Genomic DNA, 18,443 nt, shown 5'->3' with positions numbered 1-18,443 from the left:
ATTCAAAACACAGTAACATTTATCCACAAAACTGGAGTTAATTTGAGTTGGAGCGAGTAAAAAAGGTTGTGTGAGAAAAGATCAAGGTCTGAAAAAAGTTAATTGGCCTGTTCTCTATTCCCACTGAACATAACATTTAAATCTGCAGAATTCTAAGATTGAGGTGGGGGGGTGACCCAAGAGGTTGGGTCCCTCTAATGAGAGCGAATAGATGGGGGGCACATTCACCTCTGACATCTGCACCCGTCTGTCTCTTCACAGTCCTAAAATGGTGGCACTCTGCCATTGGGGTTCCATCCATCCTGCTGACAGCTGTGGCAGAGAGAACGGTGAGCAGATCTGTCCAGCAGCAGAGAAGAAACATGACGGTCCTATTCTGGCCCCAGTTGGCTGTCGGCAGAGAGATACAGGTCCTGGGTCCCGAGTCCAAACAGCTCCACTACCACAGGACACCATGTCTACACAGCATGGGTCACTGAAGTCCTCAACCTCACTACTGCACAGTATCAGAAGTCCACTACAGACTCACAGCCATGTCCTCTGTGCTGGATTTGCTTGCTTGACCTTTGATCTTCTGGATAATTTAGGTGTAGTTACAGTTCAGAGAAACTTTAGTAACACAAAACATAAGGTAGATGTATCAAAGAGGCCACCGTGTAAAACATTTTTTGATCAATCGTCTCCACTAGTGACACTTCAATGAGTCACCGCTTGAAAGTACATCTGGCATAAAAATAGCATTCTTATTTCGGTTGAAATGTTAACCAATAAAGCAACATCGCCTCTTAATCTGAACTAGTCAAGCCACAGTCAAAACTCAGAATCTGTGGGAGGGGATTGAGACCGAGTATTTGATTGGTCAGTCACTGTGGTTACAGTATTGAGGTAGAGATCTGTTCTCCGATGAGGACTGACATTTTCATGTGCTCTCCCAGCCAGAAAGACGGTGGTATACCTCTTCAAAAGTTACGATGCAGAGACAGACATACTGGCACTCTCACAGCACTTAAGCATCTCTGTCCATCTTTCCTGGGCCTTTGTGAGCTGGTAGGCAGTGAAAACCATCTATGGTGACTGGACATGAAACACTAGGAGTCAGCTCACAGGAACTAACAGCTTTCACTCTCTTCCTACCCGTCTCTCGCACACACACCTAACCAATTAGCTTATCTTCATACTATCAGCTTATCTCCGACCAAATGTGCTTAACTACAACATTATGTATCCTTGAGCACCAAATCACGCTATATTCTACCACCTTATCACCTGAAATCATTGGCTTTCCATTGGAGACCAGTCATTTATTCATCAAGACTCGCACCTCTCCCCAAGACTGGTGTAGTGGCTTTGCACTGAGTCTAGATAGTAGGGCCATTGCACAAAATGACTTCCTTTTGCATCCCTTTGATATTTTAAGACGAAATGGTGCATCAATATAGAATTTTAAAAGCCTGTTCTTTTCAATGAAGTGCCCTTTAATATAGACTCCACGGTAAATTCAATAAATCATATTTTTTATATGCATAAAGACTTACTAAAGTGGCATAAATTCAGCATTCATCTCCGTGCAGCCTCCGACTTCCAGGAAGACTTCAACCCACTTAACATCAACATTTCTCCAGGTTTTCACCATCATTGTTAAGCAATAGTTATTTTGTTGCTTTGACAAAGTCATTTCTGAAGACTTTATTTCATGTGATTCATTTTAAGGTTACAAAAAACCTGGTCTCTCATTTTAAGGTCAACTCTGTTACGACAACTGAACTCTCACTTTAATATGTTGAAAATATTCATTTTTAAATATATTTTTCTCCAAAAGAAAAATGGAACATCTAATAGTCAAATCATAGTGTAAAAGCAGGAGAGCTTGTTCTACTCTTTTTTGGCCATTTTGTGGTAGAAGACTGAGTGGGTCGACCCTGTTACCCATGGACTCATTTGTTTTAAAACAATTCAATGTTTTGAAATTGTTCACAACATAACTGAATGGATCGATCCCCTAACTAACACAAGCCTCTACCAGCCTCGGACCGATCTACCTTCAAAGTTTACAATGAGCACAGAGAACTTAAGAAACAGGGCTTCAATAAAACGTGTCAGAACCATAGATCAGAACAAGAACAACAAAAAGGTTTTAAAAGTACCAGACAACATCAATACGTTCAACTGAAGACAGAGTCAGTAATACTAAAGCTTTGCATACTAGCCTTGTTCGCTTAAAAATCCAATCTTCCCCATTTTGGTTTTTCTTGTGTGTCTCCATATTAGATATTTGAAAGCAAAGCACAGACGTATTCTTTGCAATACAAGGAGGATAGCATGTTCGGAACGGTGCAAAGCGTTGATTGCGACCGATTGGGCGATTCCTGATGGTGATGCGGGCAGAGCTTTGGCAAAGTTTGAGGCGGTGGCTGCCGTGCCCTCTGGAACCTTTGCGGGTATGGGTACGGGGAAAAGGGGGGAAGTGTAGGAGAGACAGAGCCTGTTGCTTTGACGAAAAGCGAGTCGCCAATGGACGGATGGGGGGACCAAGACCAGATCACATGGACTCAAACTCGTCGATGCGCTGCTTGGTGTTGCCCAGGCGGATCTGACGTAGGGTCTTGTACTTGTCTCTCCCGGCCTTCACGTTCTCCGCGTGAAGCATGTCATTCTGGGTCTTCATGGTATCGTCTATGGCTTCAGCCAGCTCCGAGCTCAACACCTGGGGAGGAGAGAAAGGGAGAGTAAAGAGAGATGATTGAAACCTCTCAATGACAGTTAACACCATCCAGCAACTAAACAAAGCCCTTTAAGGGGAGGTCATCAGGTCTTGGTGTTAAAGGTTAGAGGTCAGAGGGGACTGACCTGCAGCTGTTTCTTGAGGCGCTCGTTCTTCTGGGCCTCGGTGACGCGCTCCTCCTCGCTGCGCAGGTCCAGGGCGCTCACGCCCTCCAGGGAGAGCTCGGCGGCGTCCTCTGCGTGGTTCTCGTCCTGCTCTTCATGCTCGCTCTCTGTGGAGCCGCCCGCTGGCGCCGACGGGATCGTCATCACCGTCTTCAGCTCCTCCTTGGTCTTCTCCAGGTCGTCCTGGGCTGAGATGGCCTGGGGAAAAGGGGAGACAGGGAGGAGAAGAGGAGTGCGGGTGAGTTATGGGACTTATTCAGGAAGATGCAACGATTTCAGTACAACCTACTGTGTTCAACAGACTGATTCTATACAGTCTATATTGTAACCAGGACACAGAATGTAGAGAGGTAGTTACCTTCTGCTGCCATTCAGTGGCCTCCTCTTCCTTTTTTCTCTTGGCTTCCTCAAGCAGGGCTATTTTGGCGGTGAACTCGCCCAGCTCAGCGGCCAGTTGTTCCTGGTTCTTCATCTGGTCAGCAGCCTGCCTGGCCAGCTCCGCCTTGGCCTCCTCCGCTGCCTGTCTCTCCCTCTCCAGCCTCTCTGCCTCCTCCCTGGCTCTCTTCCTCTCCTGCTCCAGCTCCAGGGCCCTGTGTGTCTGCTCCTCCAACTCTGTGACCATGAACAAAATACAGAGTCCGTTAGACCGTCTCAAAAAAATATATATATTTTCTTCTTCCTCAAACCATGTCCAGCAGCTCCCACAATTTTTACAATGTGACCAATGGGAGGCTCAGTCAGCCATGATCTCACAAATGTGATTGACTAAGAACAAACAAAAACAACAACGAAGGAAAAATGATATAATAGACAGGAAACTCCTATAAAAAGTGAGAGGACCCACACAACAGTAAAAACAGTACGGAACAAAAAGAATACAACATGGATGTCTCCACACACCGCCCAAGTCTTTAAGGTCAGGTGGTAGGGTTGGGGTTTAAAGAAGTGTTTCTGAGTGGACTTAATGTTTACCTGGTGCTGAGAACAGTCCTATAAGAAGTAAGAGATGAGAGTTTAGTACCGTGGTGCAGTGAGGACCAGTCTAGAAGGTTAGGGTCAGGTCCCATTGGCATACTGACTGACACTGACCAACCAACAGCCCCATGTAGAGCCCACATCATATCAACACCACGAAAACACTCCAGGTGAAGATAGACACAGGTTTACATAGCATTTGCACCTGATATTGCCCTGGGACAATACATTTTTTAAATACAAAGTAAATATCTAATTCCCTATGGCAAATAAAAGGTGCAGAAGGCTCTTATTTGCATGAAGGCTGAATTCATCTGGCCTTGTAGCGTGTCTTCAGTAGTGGGTTGAAGGTCAGGGGCGCTGTGGGAAGAGGCAGACTGATACCTTTCTGGGCCCTCATCGTCTGGTCCTCGATCAGCCTCAGTCTCTGCATCAGCTCGTCCTTCTCTCGCTCTATTCTCTCCTTCTCTTTCTCCGCGTGCTCTCGTTTCTTCTTCTCGTTCTCCAGCTGGGCTCTGTCAGGAATTGATGAAGGGATATCTCATCTAACCGCTAGGAAATGAACCCTTGCAACGAAGCACTATATAGGTGTGTTTTTCATCGTCACATCAATAGTGATTTTGGATCTTATTAAAGTGTACTGTAATATCCAGAGTATCAAACTGACATGGCAATGTATCGTACATAATGTCCTGTCTGTATGTAATATCAACATTCTGGATGATTCATATTGACTTTATAAAATATTCTGAAAAGGTGATATGGTTGTTTGTTAGAAAGGAACAAACATACAACATACCTGCTATGAAATGCATCTTTACATAGGCTTTCATTTCTGTCAACATATAGCCATGACTATGAAAGTAAAGTGTGTGTGCTTGCGTAAGATGCGTCTGCGTTTGTGTGTGTGTGTGTAGGCGTGTGTGCGTGCTCCTCCTGTACCTCTCCTGCTGTTTGTGGTGTTTCTCCTCTCTGGCCTGGGCCTTCATCTGCTGCACCTCGATGGTGTCAGGCTTCCTCCTCCTCATGTACAGCTCGTGGTTCCCCATGCACAGAGCCAGGATACGCTTGTTGATGCGCAACCGCGGCGCGTAGAACACAAAGTCCTACAGGGACACAGGAGACCGAGTTCAGGGGAAAACAACAGAGAATATGATGACCTCTTTAGAGTATCTTTCACTACTACAGATTAAAGTGTTCTGGAAAAAGGATCTGTGCCTTCACATCTTGTCGTTTTGGGATCTTAAAGGGAAAATCAGACGAAGGGAGACTTACTGGAGCTTTCTTGTCGATGGGTTTGATGACGAACTTCTTGTCGTTGAAGGAGATGTTTCGGATCTCGCTCCATGGGAAGCCGATCTTTGGTGTCAGTCTGGGGGGAAATGTTGATATTTGGTAATTGATGCACACAGACAGTTTTCAATACTCAAAATGAAGTTATATCTTTGGGGTGTAAAATATTTTGCTATAAAAGCTGCCAGCAGATGGCGATGATATGCGAGAGACCTCCAAATCCAAGTCAATTGCTGTATATTATAGTGATCTGTGATCAGATTTCAGTCCTGCCAATACAAGTCTCTACTCAAGAGATGGGCACTGAATTATTGTCTACCAGCTGATCTGCGGTCAGTGTTGGGAAAGAAAGGGAAAGGGTCTGAGTGGCAGGACAGGAAACCATTTCAAAGCCGTGTCCCACCCACGAATGGGAGGAAGACAGGAAGAGTAACAGACCCCACCCCTCTCTCCTCTACTGCTAAAAATAACATTTACTCATCCTTCCCTTCTTGGACATCTTTCAGTCACCCCAACACTCTCAAACCGGTTTGTAAAGTAGAACAACTAGGCGAAGTAGTTTAACAGTGGATTTCCAATAGGCCAGCCATAGTTGATACAGCTGTAGTAGCAGTGAGACTGACTTGTCTTCGTGTTCGTAGATGTTGAGTCCCAGGGCGTCCACTCCCAGCCACAGCTCTGTCCCCTTCTTGTTCTTGATCTCAAAGTAGTTGACCCCGTACATCTCCAGGTCCTGAGCGATCTTCAGGTACTCCATCATAGAGTCCTCTCTGGGGGAAACACACGTCAGCGTTACGTTTCTGACATTGAACTGTCTCGTTGTGGGGGAACCATTCAGAAGAATGCATCCTCTACGAGACAAAAACACCTCTCCCAATAACCCTCATAAAACAAACACAGAGAAAGAGAAGGAAATCCACACAGACCTGAGCATGCCTCTGTGCTCCTCATGCCAGGTCTGTATCCGGTCCTCCCACTGCTCCTTGGTGAGCTTGTGCTGCTCCAGGACTCTACACAACACAGAACATTCCAGAGGAAATCAAAAAAAATCAATTCCAGGATTCCTTGTTAGTATGTGGATGGTGCATGACTCCGGGATATCCCTGCTTCTGGCCAGTGGCCACTCACCTCTGTGGCAGCAGTCTGTCGTTGGTGAGGTAGCCAGGCTTGTGGCTGTCTTTGTTGTAGTCGGCGTACTTGGCCTGGACAGAGTAGGATGCCAGCAGCACGGCAGTCTCCGGGGGACAGTAATTCTCATCGTTCAAAATGGCCTCCTTCACCTGGTCAGAGAAGCCAAAAGGAGAGCGGAAAACAGAAAGAGAAAAATAAAGTAGAGGTCATGTGACCTCCTCAGCCACTGAGTACTGAACTTAAGAAGGATTTGGCATTAAGACACTACGAGTAAACATAGTACGAGTATGTCCGTTTTTGACCGTCAAGACTTAGAATCCTAGACCAGCAATGAAGAGGGCTCCCCCCCCCCCGCCCGACATGGTGATGTCATCAGTGTGTGACAGACAGAAGCTGTTTTCGAATACCCATACTAACATACTGTATACTATTAGTTCATTTTAGCATAATGTAAGCGAACGGTATCCTTTCAGTTGAGTGTACTAGTGCTTCGCCGGTCTACCGGAAGTTGATGCTGTTGCTATGCAACTTCTTGCTAGCTTGTTATTAATTACTAGCTAGACTTCATTAACAATGTCCATTAAGAACGCACAGCGACTATACACTTAGCATAACGTGAATAATCAAGTTAATAAACATTGGGTAGTTAAATAGCCTATAGTTAATATCCTGTCAAGTTCGATGTATTAGTAGCCAACTAACGTTAGGTAGATAGGTAGGTAGATAGCTAACATACCAGTACATACAAGCAACTGCTTTAATGATATGCTATAAGGCTAGCGTACCTAACAAATTGTCAGTAACTTATTTGAAAAATGAATTACTTCATTACATTGCTAATTTCTTAACAGTTGTCATAATTAGTTAAAGCAATGAATTTGTCCGGCGAGAGCGGATACTTCGGCTGCATATTTTACGCCAAATCTGAAAATGTTGCGAAGACGCGCTCATTTTCTGAAGAATTGCATTATGGGCCCTAAAAGCGCAGAAATAGTGTCCACTGTTTGTATACTTCGTATTTTTACAACATTCGGGAACTTTGGGCATACTAAATATATCCATACTATGACCAATAAGCATACTACGTTCTCAAATGACCTCACAAATAGTATGGATAGTATGAGTATTGGAACACAGCTTGTGTCAGTTACCTGCAGGAAGAAGAGTCTCTGTGTGATCTCCTGGATCAGCTCCTCAGACACGTCCTCAGGGAAGAACTTGGCCCGGAACTTAAACTGCAGAGGGTTCTCCTTCTTTACATCCTGGGCTGTCACCTGGAGAGGACAAGGACAACAAGACCACTAGAGGTAGACAGTCTCAGTAGTCTGAAGTGCCTCCTATCACCTTGTCTCCTCTCCTTTATCTGCACTGACAAACAAAAACGTGACTGGCTAATAAGTAAGCATCCATCTTTGATCCAGAAGCTTTACAATCTAATCTTTATAAGCTGGGCTATAAAGATAAATCATAGAAGTTGGTTATGAAGCCATAAAGGTATGAACAAACTTCTGTTACCTAATCTTTTCCTAATTAGTGATAGGATTGGACCCTCTTTACAGCCGCTTATGTCCCAGACTCCGGGGCCTAGAATCAGAATACTTTCCAGTGGAGACAACTGTTAAAATAAATCCTGTTGTAGATCACCCTGACAGAACCACACTGCTCCACGAATACTGAACCCGTTCCAACAAGAAACACACACACACACACACACACACACACTCTTGCTCTGTCTTTTACGGCACTTCAGAGCAGGGTCGGAGGGTCTTTGGCGTGAGCGTGACAGGAAGCCTGTGAAAGTGCACATCTGAGGCCCCCTGACGACAGCCTAATAACCAGCTCAAACTGACTGCCTGCTGGCAGCCGCTCTGGAAACGGAGAGCGAGAGAAAGAGACACCAAGTGAAAACACGAGAGCGAGAGAGGACTCACCTTTTTATTAAGCTTCAGCCACGTGCTGTAACCCTTGCTGTCCACGTACTGCAGTCCGAAGAACCAGACCTCCCGAAGCCCCACCGTCTTCACCACCTGTTAACAACGTCACACAACACTCCATCAAACAGTTGGAAGGTGGGATTACTGAGAAAGTCATACATTTCTCATGTGAAAAGTCATAGAACGCAACATGCTAGCAACCATTTGTTTCGTGACAAAAGTTACCAGATTTTGTGTGACTAGGATGGAAGTTAGGCTGGCATTCTACTGTGTAAATAAATACTGCAATGCGGGTTTAATAGAGATTGAGAGGGGTGTTTTAGCCTCTGCTTGACTGGAGGCTCCTCGGCAGCGATGAGCCCACTGTGGCATAACTTCTCCATAACGTGCCCTGGGCTCACCATTAAACTCTGGGAGGGTGACTAATAGGCCAGCCAGTTGACACGCGGCAACAAGCTACTTAGATTCACTCTGCCTGTTACTGTAGAGGAGGGCAATGAGCCGGACGTCCATAACTCCTGCTGAAGCCCTGGAAATGGACTGTGTGTGTGTGTGTGTGTGTGTGTGTGTATACTGGGAATACAACACACACACTGTGGACTGTGAGAAGACAGCTGGACACAGTCCAGGACAGTCGGACAGTCGCCACCTGCCTGCACATGTCAATGGTCTCATTCACTACCGTTCTTCAGCCCTCCTAAACACTCTCCAGCTTCTGTTTGTGAGAAAATGCTCTGGTACGGTTTGCTGTCAGGGCAATATCGTTAACATGTGTTACAGAGTAGCTGTATAGGAACCTCAACAGGGATAGAAATGAGGATTAGACATTACAATATCATCATCCTCCTCCTCCTCCAGTGTCAGGCTGAGAAGTTGCAGAAAATATCTAGCCAACAATAAAGATCCCAAAAACACAGTCTTTCAATGACCTCCAATGCACCCTCAAAGCTGTGAAACTACAGTATAACCATGTCATTGGTGAAATGACATGGATGTAATTAGTTGGGCCCATGAGTTGAGTGGAGACTTTGTGGGACAAATCCTTTGCGTGAACCATAGGACCAGGGCAGGCCCCAGTTTTACCCCAGCTAGCTAGATGTCTATGTCATATGAATATTTCAGTCAGGGACATCAATACTGCAATGGGGGGGGGGGGGTCTGTGCTGCCTTGGCATGACTGTCAGTCACAGTAACGCTGCTCCATCATGACAGGAGAACAGTACAGGTACTATGACAACAGTAGCTGACTGTCAGTCACAGTAACGCTGCTCCATCATGACAGGAGAACAGTACAGGTACTATGACAACAGTAACTGTGTATATCAAAAGACTGATCTTCCATGATAATACCAGCAAAAAGGGAGAAATTAACCTCATCCAGGAACACCGTAAAGCACCCAGTTGATCTTACATGAGATGTTTCATACTATAGTTCTATTAGGTTTTAAGTTATGTGAATTCTCAGTTTGTATTGAGTCCTGGCCCTTTCTTACCTGGTCAAAGAGCTGTTTGCCAGTGGTGTTGGGCTGGATGGCAAACTCCAGCTCTGCGTCCATGGTGGTCACCCGCACATTCATCTACAAAACAAGTTTACATGTTATTTGCCAGTTTGCATGTACATTTCCATTCACTGTATTGCTGTACCGTAGGCTGTCAACTTTTCACGCGACACCGTCACCACTGTGTGCCATGGTCAGCGTTTCAGGAAGTGTCAGCAGACACAGCTTTAACACATTTAAGATGGCAGTGAGTCAGCCATTTTGGTGGAAATGAACAAACTAAATTTCAGTTTGTTTTAGTGCATTAGACTGAACCCTCAAGGGAGCAACAAAAGGCCTTCCAGCAAGACAGAGAACTGAAGGAGCGTTGTCTGTGTGTGTGTGTGTCTGTGTGTGTGTGTATGCGCAACAACTGTGTGTGTTTGAATGGGCTAATGCAGTGCCTGTGTATGCACAAGTGTGTGTGTGTGTCTTTTTGCCCCCTCAGCACTGAGTGACTGCTCCCCTTCCTACGGCCGCCTCCTCCCCGTGAGGCGGAGCAGAGGAGCGAGGCCAGCCATTGGCTGCTGCTGTCTGAGCTGCACTAGGCTGGCCTGGCACCAGACCTGACACACAGCTGATAGAACAGGCCTGACCCCGAGGGAATCCTCCATGACTGACACACACACACACACACACACCTCACTGGAGAGACACAGAGGTAGTGGGGGAAAAAATAAATAAATAAATACACAGTGAGATACACAGAGAGAGAAAGCGATGCAGCACGCTGGCAAGAGAGACAGATGATGCAGAGTGGCGGCCAGATGCACTCCAATGCGGAGTGTTACTACGTTACTGTGTAGTTACAGTACCTCAGTCACCCATTGAGAGAAGCAGCTTCCCTTGCTCTCCCCTCTTCCTATCATGAATTACCCATGAAACCTCAGGACAGGAATACTACACGCACATTCTCTATCCCCGTTTACCCTAGCACACAGTGCTGGGTGCACACGCACACACACACACACGTCATTAATTATCCAGAAAACGTTTCAATATCCAGCACAGTACTGTGACTCTCTCTCACAAATCACACTGTAGAGATTGTGCATCTGCCTCTGTCTCGCTAGCATTAATTAGCCAGGAAACCTCCTGTACACTCGCTCTGCCCCACTAACTATTTAGCATTCTCCAATGAAAGCACACATGCGACCCTCTCCACCTGCATCCTAGTACAGCACAGGAAAAGGCAAGTAGACTAGAGCTAGAACTATGAAAGGAAGAAGTTTATCAACCAAACATGCTAACAGATGTATATTGGGCAGACAAATCAAGTCAAATTGTATTTGTCACATGCGGCAAATACAACTGGTGTATGCTTTACCTTGAAATGGTTGCTTACAAGCCCTTCAACGCTGCAGAGTTTAAAAAGAATACCACTAAAAAAGTAACAAGAATAAAATACACAAGAATGGAGCTATATACAGAGAGAACCAGCTCAATGTGGAGCTATATACAGAGAGAACCAGCTCAATGTGGAGCTATATACAGAGAGAACCAGCTCAATGTGGAGCTATATACAGAGAGAACCAGCTCAATGTGGAGCTATATACAGAGAGAATCAGCTCAATGTGGAGATTTATACAGAGAGAACCAGCTCAATGTGGATCTATATACAGAGAGAACCAGCTCAATGTGGAGCTATATACAGAGAGTACCAGTACCAGCTCAATGTGGCGCTATATACAGAGAGAACCAGTACCAGCTCAATGTGAAGCTATATACAGAGAGTACCAGCTCAATGTGGAGCTATATACAGAGAGAACCAGCTCAATGTGGAGCTATTTACAGAGAGTACCAGTACCAGCTCAATGTGGCGCTATATACAGAGAGTACCAGTACCAGCTCAATGTGGCGCTATATACAGAGAGAACCAGCTCAATGTGGAGCTATATACAGAGAGTACCAGTACCAGCTCAATGTGGCGCTATATACAGAGAGAACCAGCTCAATGTGGAGCTATTTACAGAGAGTACCAGTACCAGCTCAATGTGGCGCTATATACAGGAGAGAACCAGCTCAATGTGGAGCTATATACAGAGAGTACCAGTACCAGCTCAATGTGGAGCTATATACAGAGAGTACCAGTACCAGATCAACGTGGAGCTATATACAGAGAGAACCAGCTCAATGTGCAGAAGTACGGGATATGAGGTAGATACAGTATTTGAGGTAGATACAGTAAAGTGACTACGTATGACGATAGATAATAATACAAGTAAAATGAAGAACAGCAGCAGCAAATGATGAGTGTAAAAGTATGTACAGTGACTTCAGAAAGTATTCAGAACTCTGGACCTTTTCCACATTTCGTTACGTTACAGCCTTATTCTAAAATTGATTAAATTGTCCCCCCCCTCCCACCAATCTACACAAAATACCCTATAACGACAAAGCAAAAATATCATTTTTGCTAACGTATTAAAAATAAAATTAAAATAAAAAAAAATCACATTTACATAAGTATTCAGACCCTTTACTCAGTACTTTGTAGAAGCACCTTTGGCAGCGATTACAGCATCAAGTCTTCTTGGGTATGATTCTACAAGCTTGGCACACCTGTATTTGGGGAGTTTCTCCCATTCTTCTCTGCAGATCCTCTCAAGCTCTGTCAGGTTGGATGAGGAGCGTCACTGCACAGCTATTTTCAGGTCTCTCCAGAGATGTTAGATTGGGTTCAAGTCCGGGCTCTGCCGGGCCACACAAGGACATTGAGACTTGTCCCGAAGTCACTCCTGCGTTGTCTTGGCTGTGTGCTTAGTGTCGTTGTCCTGTTGGAAGGTGAACCTTCACCCCAGTCTGAGGTCCTGAGCACTCTGGAGTAGGTTTTCATCAAGGATCTCGCTGTACTTTGCTCCATTCATCTTTGCCATCGATCCTGACTAGTCTCCCAGTCCCTGCCGCTGAAAAACATCCCCACAGCATGATGCTGCCACCACCATGCTTCACCGTAGGGATGGTGCCAGGTTTCCTCCAGACATGACGCTTGGCATTCAGGCCAAAGAGTTCAATCTTTGGCCTGAATCATCAGACCAGAGAATCTTGTTTCCTCATGGTCAGAGACTTTAGGTGCCTTTTAGCAAACTCAAAGCCGGCTGTCATGTGCCTTTTACTGAGGAGTGGCTTCCGTCTATGGTAGAGTGGCCAAAGGCCTGATTGGTGGAGTGCTGCAGGGATGGTTGTCCTTCTGGAAGGTTCTCCCATCTCCACATAGGAACACTAGAGCGCTTTCAGAGTGACCATCAGGTTCTTGGTCACTACTCTGACCAAGGCCCTTCTACCCCGATTGCTCAGTTTGGCCGGGCAGCCAGCTCTAGGAAGAGTCTTGGTGGTTCCAAATATCTTCCATTTAAGAATGATGGAGGCCACTGTGTTCTTGGGGACCTTCAATGCTGCAGAAATGTTTTGGTACCCTTCCCCAGATCTGTGCCTCGACACAATCCTGGCTCGGAGCTCTACGGACAATTCCTTCGACCTCATGGCTTGCACTGTCAATTGTGGGACCTTACATAGACAGGTGTGCGCCTTTCCATATCATGTAAATCAATTGAATTTACCACAGGTGGACTCCAATCAAGTTGTAGAATCATATCAAGGGTGATCAATGGAAACAGGATGCACCTGAGCTCAATTTCAAGTCTCATAGCAAAGGGTCTGAATACTTATGTAAATATGGTGTTTTTTTCTATTTTATACATTTGCAAAAATGTCTAAAAACCTGATGTTTTCACTGTCATTATGGGGTATCGTGTGTAGATTAAAAAAATTCTTTAGCAATTTAATTTTAGAGTAAGGCTGTAATATAAAATGTGGAAAAATGAATACTTTCCGAAGTCACTGTACATGCTTGATTTTCATATCAACATACTTCACTATGTGTTCGTGTTGGTATGTGTGTGCGGTGTACACTCAGGTTATTAAGTATACCCCTCATTCACAAAAATAGATTGAGTCTCTTCGCTGTTGCTTGCTATATAAAGCAGGCAGTCAGGCATCCAGTTACTGTTCGATTGATGGGCAAAACGTGACTTAAGTGACTGAGCGTGGTATGATCAGTACCAGGCACTCCAGATCCAGTATCTCAGAAACAGCCACCCTACTGGGCCTTTCATGCACGACAATGTCTAGGGTTTACTGAGAATGGAAGAAAAAAAACTGAATCCAGTAAGTGGCATTCCTGTGGGCGAAAACAGCTTATTGATGAGAGGTTGAAGGAGAATGGCAAGAATCGTGCAAGCTAACAGGCGGGCCACAACCAGGCAAATAATGGTGCAGTACAACAGTGGTGTGCAGAACGGCATCTCGGAACGCACAACTCGTTGATCCTTGTCACAGATGAGCTATTGCAGCAGATGACCACACCAGGTTCCATTCCCATCAGCTAAGAAAAAAAGAAGCGGCTCCAGTGGGCATGCGATCACCAACACTGGACAATTGAGGACTTGTAAACCTTTGCCTGGTCCGACGAATCCCAGTTCCTGTTGTGTCATGCTGATATCAGGGGCGGCAGGTAGCCTAGTAGTTAGAGCATTGGGCCAGTATTCGAAAGGTTGCTGGATCAAATCCCCGAGCTGACAAGGTAAAAATCTGTCGTTCTGCCCTTGAACAAGGCAGTTAGCCCACTGTTCCCCGGTAGGCAGTAATTGTAAATAAGAATGTGTTCTTAACTGACTTACTTAAATAAAGGCTTGTGGTGTACTGGTGTGGGAATGTTTTAATCACACACGTTAGGGCCTTTGATACCAATTCAGCAACAAACGTTTCCTCTTTCCTCTTAGTCCACGATCAGCTCCTTGGTCTCACTGACGTTGAGGGAGAGGTTGTTGTCCTGGCACCACACTGCTAAGTCTCTGTCCTCATTATAGTCTGTCTTATCACCGTCAGTGATGAGTCCTAGCACCGTTGTGTCGTTAGCCTACCCCCGTGTTGAGGGTCAGCGTGGCGTAGGTGTTGTTACCTACCCTCACCACCTGGGGCCAACCCGCCAGGAAGTCCAGGATCCAGTTGCAGAGGGAGGTGTTCAGTCCCAGGGTCCCTAGCTTGATGAGGAGCTTGGAGGGGACTATGGTGTTGAATGCTGAGCTGTAGTCTATAAAACAGCATTCTCACATAGTTATTTCCCCTCTTGTCCAGGTGGGAGAGGGCAGTGTGAAATGCAATTGAGATTACATCTGTGGATTTCTTGGGGCGGTATGCAAATTGGAGTGGGTCCAGGGTGTCTGGGATGATGGTGTTGATGTGTGTCATGACCAGCCTTTCAAAGGACTTCATAATTACAGATGCGAGTGCTACAGGGCAATAGTCATTTAGGCAGGTTACCTTGGAGATCTTGGGAACAGGGACATTGGTGATCAGCTTGAAACATGTTGGGACAAGGAGAGATTGAAAATGTCCGTGAAGACACTTGCCAGCTGGTCTGCGCATGCTTTGAGAACACGCCCTGGTATTCAGTCTGATTGTTAACGGTTATAGAAACTTTAGTGTTTTCTATCCAAATCTACCAATTATATGCATATCCTAGCTTCTGGGCCTGAGTAGCAGGCAGTTTACTTTAGGCACGCTTTTCACCCGGACGTCAAAATACCGCCCCCTATCCCAAAGAAGTTAAAGCAGACATATGGAAGTCTAAATGCCTTTTATGCTCGCTTCGATGAATATAACACTGTCTTGCATGAATGCCCCTGTTTTTCCGGAAGACTGTGTGATCTCACGCTCAGTGGCCGATGTGAGCAAATCGTTTCAACAGGTTAACCTCTCTAGGGTAGGTGGCACCAAATCGTAACAGCCAGTGGAATCCTGTGGCGCGATATTCAAATACCTTAGAAATGCTATTACTTCAATTTCTCAAACATATGACTATTTTACACCATTTTAAAGACAAGACTCTCGTTAATCTAACCACACTGTCCGATTTCAAAAAGGCTTTACAACGAAAGCAAAACATTAGATTATGTCAGCAGAGTACCCAGCCAGAAATAATCAGACACCCATTTTTCAAGCTAGCATATAATGTCACAAAAACCCAGAAGACAGCTAAATGCAGCACTAACCTTTGATGATCTTCATCAGATGACACTCCTAGGACATTATGTTATACAATACATGCATGTTTTGTTCAATCAAGTTCATATTTATATCAAAAACCAGCTTTTTACATTAGCATGTGACGTTCAGAACTAGCATACCCCCCGCAAACTTCCGGCGAATTTACTAACAATTTACTAAATTACTCACGATAAACGTTCACAAAAAGCATAACAATTATTTTAAGAATTATAGATACAGAACTCCTCTATGCACCCGATTTTAAAATAGCTTTTTGGTGAAAGCACATTTTGCAATATTCTAAGTAGATAGCCCGGCATCACAGGGCTAGCTATTTAGACACCCAGCAAGTTTAGCCTTCACCAAACTCCGATTTACTATTAGAAAAGTTTGATTACCTTTGGTGTTCTTCGTCAGAATGCACTCCCAGGACTTCTACTTCAATAACAAATGTTGGTTTGGTCCAAAATAATCCATAGTTATTTTCCAACAGCTGCGTTTTGTTCGTGCGTTCAAGACACTATCCGAAGTGTAAATAAGGGTCATGCGCACGGCGCATTTCGTGACAAAAAATGTCTAAATATTTCATTACCATACTTCGAAGCATGTCAACCGCTGTTTAAAATCAATTTTTATGCCATTTTTCTCGTAAAAAAGCGATAATATTCCGACCGGGAATCTGCAATTAGGTAAACAGACGAAAGAAAATAAAGCATGGGGTCGACTCGGGCACGCGCCTAAGCCTATTGTCCTCTGATCAGCCACTTGGCAAAGGCGATAATGTGTTTCAGCCAGAGGCTGCCTCGATTATCGTTCAGCTTTTTCCCGGGCTCTGAGAGCCTATGGGAGCCATAGGAAGTGTCACGTTATAGCAAAGATCCTCAGTCTTCAATAAACAGAGCCAAGATGAAACACAACTTGTCAGACAGGCCACTTCCTGCATGGAATCTTCTCAGGTTTTGGCCTGCCATATGAGTTCTGTTATACTCACAGACACCATTCAAACAGTTTTAGAAACTTTAGGGTGTTTTCTATCCAAAGCCAATAATTATATGCATATTCTAGTTACTGGGCAGGAGTAGTAACCAGATTAAATCGGGTACGTTTTTTATCCGGCCGTGTCAATACTGCCCCCTAGCCCTAACAGGTTAACTTCTTTGGGATAGGTGGGACATTAGCGTCCCACCTGGCCAACATCCGGTGAAATGGCAGAGCACGAAATTAAAATTAAATTACTATAAATATTAAACGTTCATGAAATCACAAGTGCAATACATCAAAATATAGCTTAACTTGTTGTTAATCCAGCTAAGGTGTCAGATTTCAAAAAGGCTATACGGCGAAAGCAAACCATGCGATTATCTGAGGACAGCGTCCAGCACACAAATGCATAACAAATCATTTCCAACCAGGGAGTTGCGACACGAAAGTCAGAAACACGAAAGTCAGAAATAGCGATATAATATATGCCTTACCTTTGAAGATCTTCTGTTGGCACTCCAAAATGTCCCAGTTACATTACAAATGGTCCTTTTGTTCGATAAAGTCCTTTTTTATATCCATAAAAACTCAGTTTAGCTGGCGCGCTTCAGTCAATAACCCAATCGGTTTCCCTCTTTTAAAATGCATACAAAATGAATCCCAAACGTTACCAATAAACTTATCCAAACAAGTCAATCCTTAGGTACCCTAATACGCAAATAAACAAAATTTAAGACGGAGAATCGTTATTGTCTTTACCGGAGATAAACAAAAAGAACACGCTGTCTCAGCCATGCGCTTGGAAACTACAGCCAAAATGGGAGCCACTTACAAAAACTACAACTTCTCCCTAATTTTTCCAAAAAACTGCCTGAAACGCTTTCTAAAGACTGTTGACATCTAGTGGAAGCCCTAGGAACTGCAATCGGGGATGATTTCGCCCTATTATAAAAGTGCCAGGTATTGAAATCAGTGGTATGCTGAATTTTTTTGTAGATGGTTTGTCCTCGGGGTTTCGCCTGCCATTTCAGTTCTGTTATACTCAGACATTTTAATGCCTGTCCTAAGCAACCTATAAAAGTACTAGCGAGTTCAACTTCCTCTCATGGTGGGTGACCTCCTGGGTTAAGGTTACTTGAGGTGTTTCCTTTAATGAACTCAGGTCAGGTCCCCTCCCTCAATTAGCTGATAAAGTCAGTCAGGGGATGGGATTATGTACACCAAAAAAAACAAACCACCACAAGGCCCCTGTTAAGTAACAAGTCTTTCTTAACCTAACCTTTTCACGGGAGTTCCAAATATCAAATCAAAGTTTATTTGTCACGTGCGCCGAATACAACAGGTGCAGACCTTAGTGAAATGCTTACTTACAGGATATAACCAATAGTGCAAAAAAGGTATTAGGTGAACAATAGGTAAGTAAAGAAATAAAACAGTAAAAAGACAGTGAAAAATAACAGTAGCGAGGCTATATACAGTAGTGAGGCTATAAACAGTAGTGAGGCTATAAAAGTAGCGAGGCTACATACAGACACCGGTTAGTCAGGCTGATTGAGGTAGTATGTAGATATGGTTAAAGTGACTATGCATATATGAACAGAGAGTAGCAGTAGCGTAAGAGAGGGGTTGGCGGGTGGCGGGACACAATGCAGATAGC

At 44.6% G+C, this 18,443-nt stretch overlaps 1 protein-coding gene across 2 annotated transcripts in view; it reads right to left on the bottom strand.

The window, feature by feature from the left end:
• LOC115196132 (radixin) overlaps nucleotides 1–18,443 on the bottom strand; it is a 30,888-nt gene continuing 12,445 nt past the window's right edge. Inside the window, exons 3-15 of one of the 2 annotated variants that reach the window (XM_029756727.1) lie at nucleotides 9,713–9,796; nucleotides 8,217–8,312; nucleotides 7,437–7,559; nucleotides 6,283–6,434; nucleotides 6,081–6,164; nucleotides 5,778–5,924; nucleotides 5,137–5,233; nucleotides 4,804–4,967; nucleotides 4,246–4,376; nucleotides 3,859–3,876; nucleotides 3,245–3,498; nucleotides 2,848–3,084; nucleotides 1–2,704 (exon numbers count right to left, since the gene is read on the bottom strand). In XM_029756727.1, the coding sequence (XP_029612587.1) occupies nucleotides 2,540–2,704; nucleotides 2,848–3,084; nucleotides 3,245–3,498; nucleotides 3,859–3,876; nucleotides 4,246–4,376; nucleotides 4,804–4,967; nucleotides 5,137–5,233; nucleotides 5,778–5,924; nucleotides 6,081–6,164; nucleotides 6,283–6,434; nucleotides 7,437–7,559; nucleotides 8,217–8,312; nucleotides 9,713–9,796 (1,752 nt within the window). In that variant the 3' untranslated portion in view covers nucleotides 1–2,539. The remainder of the gene's footprint in view (nucleotides 2,705–2,847; nucleotides 3,085–3,244; nucleotides 3,499–3,858; nucleotides 3,877–4,245; nucleotides 4,377–4,803; nucleotides 4,968–5,136; nucleotides 5,234–5,777; nucleotides 5,925–6,080; nucleotides 6,165–6,282; nucleotides 6,435–7,436; nucleotides 7,560–8,216; nucleotides 8,313–9,712; nucleotides 9,797–18,443) is intronic. The other variant, XM_029756728.1, reaches the window with a different exon arrangement.

The sequence above is a fragment of the Salmo trutta genome, chromosome 6, assembly GCF_901001165.1.
Source record: "Salmo trutta chromosome 6, fSalTru1.1, whole genome shotgun sequence".
Taxonomy (NCBI): Eukaryota; Metazoa; Chordata; class Actinopteri; order Salmoniformes; family Salmonidae; genus Salmo; species Salmo trutta.
The sequence above is the reverse complement of the archived record's forward strand: the minus strand, read 5'-3'. Positions and strand labels throughout refer to the sequence as shown.